This window comes from Epinephelus lanceolatus, chromosome 1 (assembly GCF_041903045.1).
Source record: "Epinephelus lanceolatus isolate andai-2023 chromosome 1, ASM4190304v1, whole genome shotgun sequence".
Classification (NCBI taxonomy): domain Eukaryota; kingdom Metazoa; phylum Chordata; class Actinopteri; order Perciformes; family Serranidae; genus Epinephelus; species Epinephelus lanceolatus.
In genome coordinates this window covers 25,719,414-25,729,226 of record NC_135734.1, presented here as the reverse complement: position 1 = coordinate 25,729,226, position 9,813 = coordinate 25,719,414, and the positions used below count along the sequence as shown (strand labels likewise).

Genomic DNA, 9,813 nt, shown 5'->3' with positions numbered 1-9,813 from the left:
GCTTTATACATGTTAATTATTGCAGGAATATTCATCTGCATAACACTGCACAGTTGTACAGGATTAATTAATGAACCAAGAACATTTAGGGAGTTAACTTCCCTTATAGCTTTGATAATGTAAAGTTCCCTGACATAATCATGCACCCATGGAAAATATCATATCAAGAGAAATTCTGTAATTCTTTTAAAGGCAGCAATCAGCACTAAAGATTTAACAGATTAAGTCAAAGATTCAGAGTATTTTTTTGTCATTCTTAAAGATGCCAATAAGTGTGGAGGCAGTTTGCACAAGTTTAATTAATCATTTGCAGAAGGCAAAAATTAGACAAATACATAAACAAAATCAGGAGATCTGTATTTGTGAAGTATTTGCTGTATTTTGATTACACCAAGCATGTTGATTATGTTCTCTGTCTCTCTGAGTTTTGGCAAATAAATCACTCTTGATCCTTAATTACACTGGTTAATGCAGTTCATTAATCAGAGTAATGCTCTGCTGTTCCTGCTCAGTTAAACTCTACCTGTGCATTTTCCTGCACATTAAAGGACTAGAATGAGTCAGCCAGAGAGAGGCACGCTGAGGCTGTGAACAAAGGGTGTGGTGACACTGAATCATCAGTGACGGGTCTCAGACACTAAAGAGAAGCATATGAAGGATATACAACAGCAGCCTCTAGTGGGTCACAGTGCCCTGCTTTACTGAGGCTGCCAAAAATATTACTAACACACAGTTTGGATTTTTGGTGAATCTTAAAAACCAGGGGTGCAATATGCTTATTATAAGAACAGTTTCATCACTTGTCAAGTGTATTTAAATCAGTTTCAGCCCATGTAGGTGCACAGTATGTATTCGGCCTTTCTGCATAATTAAAATAACACTGTGGAACATTGCTGTTGGTCTCACAGAGAGGCTTTTACTTTACTCCATCAGCAGTTATGTCCATACTTGTTTGCACAAACATCTCACGTCACACTTTGATAAAAAGGAAGTAGATTATCAGCATTTACAAACATATTTCTTCCACCTGAAAGTCAGCACTGCGGGTTGTCTCAAATTACAAAACAGTAATGTAGAGAAAATATTTTCAATTACTTTCTTGATGTTAAGCTTTTCAAAAATTATACATACAATGGTGTAGATTTCTGGGGGCGGGGGATACAGGGGATATGTTCCCCTCCATATTTAGAGCATGTGCATTTGTCACCTCCAATAAAAACATAAAAGTAGCAGAGGACTTTTATTTTGACAAATTTACAGACATTTCCACCATAAATTGATGCAGAAAAGGCAAAAAAAAAGGTGCATAAAAAAAATCACCAGAATGCAGACAATGAAGTGTTTGACGCTCAAAATTTCCTAGGGAAGGACCACAAATCCCCTGCTTCATATGTGTCCTCCCCAACCTTGAATGAAACCTTCGCCCTTGAATATGCATATGACTGTCAAATCCTACTTAGTTAATATAAAGTTAAACAAAACCAGACACAGCAATATACAGCGTAAAAACTTTAAAGGATGGCCAAATGTAACGCATACAGGCAGCTTTGTCCACAGGTGCAGCAGTGCTGGGGAGTTCATTTGTTGTGAAGGAGTGGATATTGTCTTTGGCTTTTGTGATACAAATAAATGAGGTTCAGACAGATCCGGGTCATGGCAGGCAGTCCTCTTCCCCCTCAGTGAGGAGCACTGAGCCTTCCGGGAGTGCCAGAGCTGTCACAGAACCACGCTGCCTGCTGCAGCTGTCACTGAGCTTCTGGTGGCAAAAGGCACACCGGGCATGTCAGGACTCAGAGCTGAGAGCTTGAGGTTGGGTGGGTGGGTGGTGGGTGGGGAACAGCATGTTATGAAGGCAGGAGGAGGAGTATCAGGGAGTAAGCAAGACGCCAGGACTGATCTTCTGGTGTATAAAAAGATACCGCACTTCATCCGATCGTACTATAAACACTATTGTGTGAGTTGTTAGACTTCTTTGCGCAGTGCAACGCGCACACTGCTGAAGATCTTGCCCAGGGCTTCAAAGAAGGGGTCGCAGAAGGTCTGGATGATGAGAGAGTAGATGCGGCTGATGCACTGTGACTCAATCAGACAGCTCTTGATACAGGGAACCACAGCCCAGATGTGGCAGAAGGAGATGCAGGCGAACAGGAAGCCCCAGAGCAGAGCGACAGGGATGCCGAAAACAGCAGACAAGATGCGGTAGCACCAGTATTTGGAGACGGTGAAGGTGGTGTAGCTGAGCTTCCACACTCCATCCAGGCTGTGTGTACCATCAGGCTCTGCAATGACATCCTCAAAGTCCACCTAATGGAAGTTTGAAAGAGACTTTGATTACTACACACGGCTTTTATCCATCTCCCTCCACCAGACCTTGGTGTGCTCTGAGTAATATGCACATACAAATGTAAAGTGTGGAGGATTAAGCTTGTGAAAGCTGCTGAGTGTTAGGGTCAAATTTATGCAGCGGAACCAATTATGTGTTGCACATTATAGGAAAAAAACGTAATATCATGGCATGCAGGCAAAGTAATGGAGTGGCTTTTAATGCTGGCTCAAAAATCATCCTAAAAGCTCTATTCTAACACAGTTCTTAGTAACCCAAGTTCACCTCATGTAACATGCATGAGAGCAATTGTACAGTGGTCCAAAGTGTTTCAAGTTCTCTGTATGTGTCACCTCGTCCTCGTCTGGAAAAGCGCTGTCGCATTCTAAGATGAGACTCAGCTATGAAATGCTAATTAACTCAATCATGACAGGCAGAAGCAGTGCACATCTGAAGTCTTGTCTTTTCTTCCAGACCACTGAATAGGATCAGTATGGGGAGTGTGAAGTCACTGTCCGTTTCCTGTAGGGATAGCAGCCTGAGATCATCCTCTGAATGAATGGCTGGGCGTGCACTGGTTTATATTTTCTCTGCAAGGTCTGGCCTCTTTCAGCTCTCAGTCAAATACAGCAGAAGGACAATCAGTGTTCTTTAAAGACAATAAATATTAACCCAAAGATGGAGTTTTTAGAGGAGACGATTCCCAAACTAATTAAGAAGACTGTCTTGGCAGGAAATGACTGCATGGATTAGAAATATTAATGCTAAATTATCGCTCACTATAACTCCTAGACCAGACTGTTGGGATAAATTATCAATCCTTCCAGTTTAAACCAGACGTAAACAGGCGTGTAAATCATTCCAAACTGAGCCACGCAGACAGGAAACATAATACTCTACTCATAATTCATGATCTACTATCTTCATTGACTATGTTTACAAAATACAATCTAAATGTATATTTGGTTCTGCCCTTACAGAAAATATTTTGCTGTGGTAGCATGGCAACAATCACCGGATAAACAGTAGTCAAACCTAAATTAAACACAGAGGCACAGTGTATCAGTTTCACACTCTTCTACCCCATTCCCAAAATAAACTTTGCGTTCTGCACAGGCAACAGGAATAGCTCTTGGTCTATTTAAGGATTTTCCAGACAGTATAATAACCTGTTCTCCTGTCTTTGTTCCTGCTAACTCCTTTTTTTTAATTTTCTCCCTATGCTTCCACACATGCCAAGACAGGGGTTGTGTTCCTAATCCTCTCTGTGACAAGGCGGTGTCTCCATGCTGCACAAACCTTCACCACGTCCTCATTGATCTGCTTGGGGTCTCTGTTAATGAGATCAATCTCCTTGGTGTGGCTGTCCTTCACAATCTTCTCCTCATTGGTGTTGTACTGGTACTGATCCGCCATGGTGGGGCTGCAGGTCCTGGACGGGCCGGAGACGGTGAGAGTAAACCTTCCTGGATCAAACTGCACGGAGCCGCCTCGGTTCACTTCTGAACCCCTGTATCACCACTGTGACGCTCCCTCTGGCATGCCAGTGGACAGCTGCTGCAGATGACCTGGTAAAAATGGAGGCCTGACCCCCACCCTGCACACGCATAGGCACCAACAGACACACACACACAGAATGTACACACACACTCACAATGTAATGCACACAGACAGAAAAGGCATGCCTTAAAGGAGACCCAGGGTTGTGTCACATTTCACATGGGGTTGTGGGGCTAACTGGGCAGGGTTTACACAGTGGCACGAACTTCCACCACAGAGTGAGGCAATGCGCACAAACACACCCTCCTACTCTGGCTTTAGCTGGGACACAGTGTTTTACGTCCAACTGCTAAACTTAATTTGAATTGAAAAAATATTTTTCATGTTTTCACAGCACAACAGAGGAGATACAAAAAGTATACTCAGTTTCACTATGTTTCCAAGGATTACAGTTTTCTGTAAAGGTCCAGTCTGTAGGATTTAGGGGAATATACTGGCAGAAATGAAATATAAAAGTATGTTTTCTTCAGTGTATAATTATCTGAAAATAAGAGTTGGGCTTTTGTTACCTTAGAATAAGTCATAGGGAGTGAGTCCTCATCCACAGAGATCACCATGTTGCACAGTTGTTTCTACAGCAGCCCACAATGGACGAACCAAACACTGGCTCTTGATAGGGCGTTTTCATGTTTTTGCCTTTTCCCCTTTTGCGAAATTTAGGAGCTCCTCTTTTTTTAGCGGTTTGAATCACCTGGTCCGTTCGTTTTGACGGGGAAGAGACGTCTACGGATGATTCGTCTCCCGCTAAAAACCTCCTCACCAATAAAAACTGAAGAAATTCTAACCGGGAGAAGCTGCAATCTGCAGTCCTCATTCCTAGATGCCACTATAAAGTTGACATACTGGGCATTCAGTCATTCAGAAGGAGGAATATGATTCACATTAAAATACGCTGAATTCATCAACTTATCACCTCCATCATGTTTGATACTGTAAGTCAGGTGGCGAGGTGGTTAGTAGAAGTCAACTTATTTCTTGACTTTATGCCAGTTTGAAAAACTCTATGCCTCTGCTGTCACTGTATACATTTCACAAACACACTGTGGAGGAGTAGTACAGCACCGCACTGAGAAATGATATTTCTGATTGTTGGTTCAATTTCTTAACCTATCTACTGTAAAATTGAGCCTGTGTTATTTTGTTTGACTTGGAGGATTTATTCGGAGAGATCTGCCAACATTGCATGCTAAATACATTTGCAAATGCTAATGAGTCTTGTCAGATGCAACGCTACAAAACATAAAAGAGCTGAGCAGACAATAAAGAAAATGTAACTCAGCCGCTGGGACTCAGAAGGAGGACAATTTGAATATGTATTTTGCTGTTATATTCTGATAAATGTGTTTGCTTTCATAATGACAGTCATAATAATGAAATGGTTCAGTCATTTAAATGTCTCAGTCATAGTGGCGCACAATAGATACCACACAAGGCGGGGCCCGAGCCTCTTATTTCAGATATTTTTGATTCAAGCAAGGCCAGATACATAAAACCCAATAGTTCCCCAAAATAAACTCTGAATCAGTCTTCCTTAAGCTGTGCAGTTGTTGCTATCAGTCAAAGCTTTCTCTATCAGCAGGTCGCACAAACAAGCTCATAAGCCTCGCGCTGCCAAAAAGAAGGGGAAGAGGAAGAAGTGGTGCAGGTCTCACACCACCCCCAGGTCTCTGTTGCTATTTAACTCAGTCGGTGTAAGAACAGCACAGGAAGCGTGACTTCAGATCATGGATTGGCATTTCTTGCCCTGGTCCCCTGGTGGCAGAGACAGGGAAGGAAAGGGAGGGGTGGAATGGGATCTGAGCGCATGTGATCCAGAGCCAGCCCAATTAGAGGAGTATTCTTGGCGTGGCAATGGATAGAGTAGAGGCCAGTTAGGCATGGAGGCAGAGAGACAGAAATAGCTCAGCAGAGAGTCATGGTGGGCATACCTCTGCCTCTGTGAGTGTCTATGCAATCAGCTGAGACTGCACTGGCTACTCTCTTTCATTTAATGTAGACAGACACAGCAGGCACTCAGACCTATATTTAGAGTCTTATAGAATGTGATGGTAAGAGTGGGTATCAGTAACTCGGGGTAGTTTTATGAACAGCGCTGGATGTGGCATTTGACACATGCAGATTTATTTTTAGTATTATTTACTATACATTTCAAACTAATATTCTTAAATACTTAAGTTTCTGAGAGCAGTAATTCACCACAGCAATTTTAATGTACATTTTTTTGTTAAAGGAGCTCTGTACAACATTCAGAGCGTATCTATTATTCAGAGACTGAGCTGGGATTGCTGCACACAGCTCTCAACATGGAGGTGGCTGAGCTGGCTGCTAGCAACTAACCATGCTAGCAGCTAACTGTGCTGGCAGCTAACCATACTAGCAGCCAACCGTGCTAACAGCGAACAGTACTAACAACAGTGCTGACAGGGCTGACAGGGGTGTTACACATTCATGATGACGCCCTTCTGAGTAGCGCAAATCACACCACACACACAGGATGTTAATTCTCTGCTCAGAACAGCATTACTCCACTATATCTTTTTAGCAAATAGTTGTTTGCTGCTATATTAATCCTACTCTAAATGTCTTTTACAGCTCCTTTAAATCCTCAGTGGTCTCCTGGTCTAACCTCCAAAAATTAGGAAATTTAAAAAATTGTTTCACATTTTGGGAAAAACACTTTTTTAGGGGGGAAAAAAATTCACTTTCTTGGCAAGAGTTGGTTAAGAAAATTGATACCACTCTCATGTCTGTCAGCTCAATATGACACTATACTGTCAGCAGCCGGATAGCTTAGCTTAGCATTAAGACCAAGACAAAGGTTAGCCTGGTCCCCAAAGGTAACAAAATCTGCCTACCAACATGTAAGTAATTAAAAGGTTATCTCTTGTTTCTTTAATCTATGAAAACAAACAAACAAACAAAAAAACAAAGCTGTGTTTAAGTGTATGTGCCTTAGCCAGGCACAATGACTTTCTGGTTTCCCCACTGGTTGCCTGGCAACCTCATGTGATGACAAGGCCCCAAGAATTTTCTTTAGGAAGAATTTGTCCTGCAAGCTATGACACAAAGGAACAAAGACAATCTGGCAGACATGAGGAGCTGGTGGGTATATATAGGCCTACACAGGGATGGCTAAGAGGATAATCGGGGCAGGTGACACACACAGGAAGTATCATAATAAAATCCAGAATGTTACACAAACCCAATTGATTGACTTTATTTTTTGCTCTCTTTGTGACAGTCTTTTTAAAGTCCAACATTTAAAATTGGAATTTAACCAAAAAATTGTGTCCACCTTATCTACAAAACTCAACAGTACATTGCAACAAAGAAAGACAAATTATTTATTGACATTCACAAATGTGATTTCATTCAACCTATTTACGATGCCATTACAATATTCAATATTAATATGATTAATGCAAAAGTTTAGCCTCAAAGATAACTTAAGTCCACTTCTTCATTCAGAGACTGTTAAGTGGCTCTATACTTTATCAGCAGTGCTGGGAGATGGTTGCTTCCTCTGCTTTCTGTCTGGGTTTATATACAGATCATTTTCTAATTGAATTGCAATGTTTTATACATGTAATTGCTATTTGTTTTTGTAATTGTGCATTAAATAGTTTTAGTACCATTTACCCCACATTTGCTACCAACACATGCTTGTTCAGGTACATACAGCACGCCAAACATCATGCCAGGTGAGCAATAACACAGTGTAATCACAGGCAATTATGATGCATATTAAATCTTTATGGAATCAGTGTGCAGTCTGTTACCATTTGCTTTTCCCCTGTTTTGCCAAAACATCAACACACAGTGTGATTTTCTATCTGTCTTCATCTTTTGCCAGATGGATGGAGATTCTACCACAACACTTTCCAACACTGGTAAAGAAGGGTCCGATGAGAATGTTCAGTATGCTGCCCCACACAGTCTGAACCCAGTGCATGTTGATGAGAAGCAGCTGCACACAAGGCATGATTAACCTGCGGAGATTCAGGGAAATGCACAACACATGAGCTCATCTCGTTGATAAAAATTAGAAAGCCTTCTGCACTCCTAAAAAGGGTTCCCACTTATCTAATTCAACTTAATGATCCTTATTTACCAGAGAAACATTTAGCAGTTCACCCATGCCTGTAAGTCTATCTCATCTCAGTGTGATAACTGTCCTACCAGATGTGAAGGCAGCTGAGCACAGCGAAGAGAATCCCTGCTGCCATTGCGACCGGCACTGCCAGGAAGAGGGAGATGAAGCGGTACATCCACAGCCTGGACACCTCAAACAGGGCATGACTCCACAACCACACTTTATCAAAGCTCCGCACCGAGGGAGGCTCTGCAATCACATCCTCAAACGTGACCTCGAGATACATACAGAGACGCTGTCAGTGAGGTTTACCTCAAGCGTGTAAAATAAACAGAACTGGGGGCTTGGATATGAAGGCGTGGAGGCCGTATTACAGAATCTTGACATGCAGTTTTCAGTTGCACACAACATATTTTCGCTCTTCACTTGTAATGTGTGGTGTGAGATCATATCAACAAAGCCAATGACAGAACTGTGTGTATGAGCATGTCCACTTGAGGTCAGTATTATGCAGCATATTGATTTTAGCACATTAATTTGGCAGTCTTATACCTGAGAACAAAAATTGGCATTGATAAACATTTTTACTTAGCAAAAAGCTTTATTTCTAAATTGCATTAACCTTATCATCATGACTCAAAACAAACATACATATCTGTTTCAGCTCATCTTTGCATTATTACTGTTACATGTGGGTCGTCAGAGACAGGAGGTTTGGTATGCAGAGCATGTGCAGGTCCTGTTTCTCCATACAGAAATGATGTACATCAGCTTGTAGCCCTTTAATTTGTGTTCCTTGCCAAAGTTCATGTGTAATTTATGTTGATTAAACCCCTGTGGTGCTGTACACTCATTACCTTAAGACTCTTGTTGATTCCTTTGGGATCTCTGTCGTGAATCAGAGGCCTTGTGTCACTGTGGGTGGAACTCAGATCATCAGATTGTACATCCACTTTCACGTCCATCAGTTCCACTTCTGGTCCCTCGTCTCTTAATCTCTGGTCCTCCATTTCCTCTAACTTCAGCTGTGTCCCGGCTTGGTTGACTGCTGTGATCATGTCATTGGAAATATGGAGGATGAGCAGGGCGTAGCAGGAGGACGGCTTACCACTCTAACCTCTGCTGGCTTTCCACTGACACCCAGGTGGAACATAGTGGACTGCTGACTGTGTGCTCCTTGTTGAGGAATGCCTTTATTGGCTTTTAAAGGCTTGTCTTTAGTGACCCTTTTCCATGAGACAGATGACATGGAAAGTCTCATTTAAACCTGCATGAGAAATGTCCTTTGTTAGTAGCATAATCTGCCTGCACCTCCTCTATGAATATTGAGGAAGTTAAAATAATCAGGGGGAGTGTTTTGGCACTGTCATGACTGCACATATGTCCTCTCATTGTGAGGCCAGAGTTGGCAGTGTTCATTCATTAAGAACAGATTGCTCTGCACTTCAACAGCTTCATTAATGCGGGTCATTAAAGTGAACAGAATGTGAACAGCACATTCACAAATCAAGACAGTATGAACTAATCTAATAAAGATCTCAACCTGCATGAACTGGTTTTTGCACCCATGTGGACACCGCACTTGCGTACAGCATTATCACCTCGTAAAGCTGATATGAACTTGTTAGCAAACAGTTGCTTATTTACACATCCAGTAGATCCAGAGCTACATTGGCATTCATTCTGAGTGCTGTTTCTGTCCACCTGATGAATGGAAGTCCAATACTCACTCTCCTTTTAGTTCTGTTTGTGAGTCTCCAGGGTGGAGAGCAGAGGTGGCTGCACGTTATTTCCATCATGGAAATAGGGAAATTAGGGAAATATTCAGCTGCTAAAT

General features: G+C 42.0%; 2 protein-coding genes across 2 annotated transcripts; both read right to left on the bottom strand.

Moving 5' to 3' along the window:
- Positions 1-282: 282 nt before the first annotated feature.
- On the bottom strand, positions 283-3,987 carry cav3 (caveolin 3). Its single transcript, XM_033626977.2, has 2 exons — positions 3,623-3,987; positions 283-2,304 (listed from the first exon to the last, which is right to left on the bottom strand). Exons 1-2 carry the CDS (start codon positions 3,737-3,739, stop codon positions 1,963-1,965), a joined length of 459 nt encoding a protein of 152 aa, XP_033482868.1. The 5' UTR covers positions 3,740-3,987; the 3' UTR covers positions 283-1,962.
- Positions 3,988-7,084: 3,097 nt separating this feature from the next.
- LOC117257088 (caveolin-2-like) lies at positions 7,085-9,094 on the bottom strand. Its single transcript, XM_033626975.2, has 3 exons — positions 8,834-9,094; positions 8,063-8,250; positions 7,085-7,872 (listed from the first exon to the last, which is right to left on the bottom strand). The coding sequence occupies exons 1-3, from the start codon at positions 9,032-9,034 to the stop codon at positions 7,713-7,715; spliced, it is 549 nt and encodes a 182-aa protein (XP_033482866.1). The 5' UTR covers positions 9,035-9,094; the 3' UTR covers positions 7,085-7,712.
- Between the last annotated feature and the right edge of the window lie 719 nt (positions 9,095-9,813).

Bases quoted from the DNA above. Each gene is read 5' to 3' on its own strand.
- LOC117257088 (XM_033626975.2), bottom strand. From the start codon at position 9,034: ATGATCACAGCAGTCAACCAAGCCGGGACACAGCTGAAGTTAGAGGAA. The intron at 8,251-8,833 runs GTAATGAGTGTA...ATGTATCTCGAG, and splicing joins GAATCAACAAGAGTCTTAAG to GTCACGTTTGAGGATGTGAT. The intron at 7,873-8,062 runs GTAGGACAGTTA...GAATCTCCGCAG, and splicing joins CTCAGCTGCCTTCACATCTG to GTTAATCATGCCTTGTGTGC.
- cav3 (XM_033626977.2), bottom strand. From the start codon at position 3,739: ATGGCGGATCAGTACCAGTACAACACCAATGAGGAGAAGATTGTGAAG. The intron at 2,305-3,622 runs GTTTGTGCAGCA...AACTTCCATTAG, and splicing joins TCAATGAGGACGTGGTGAAG to GTGGACTTTGAGGATGTCAT.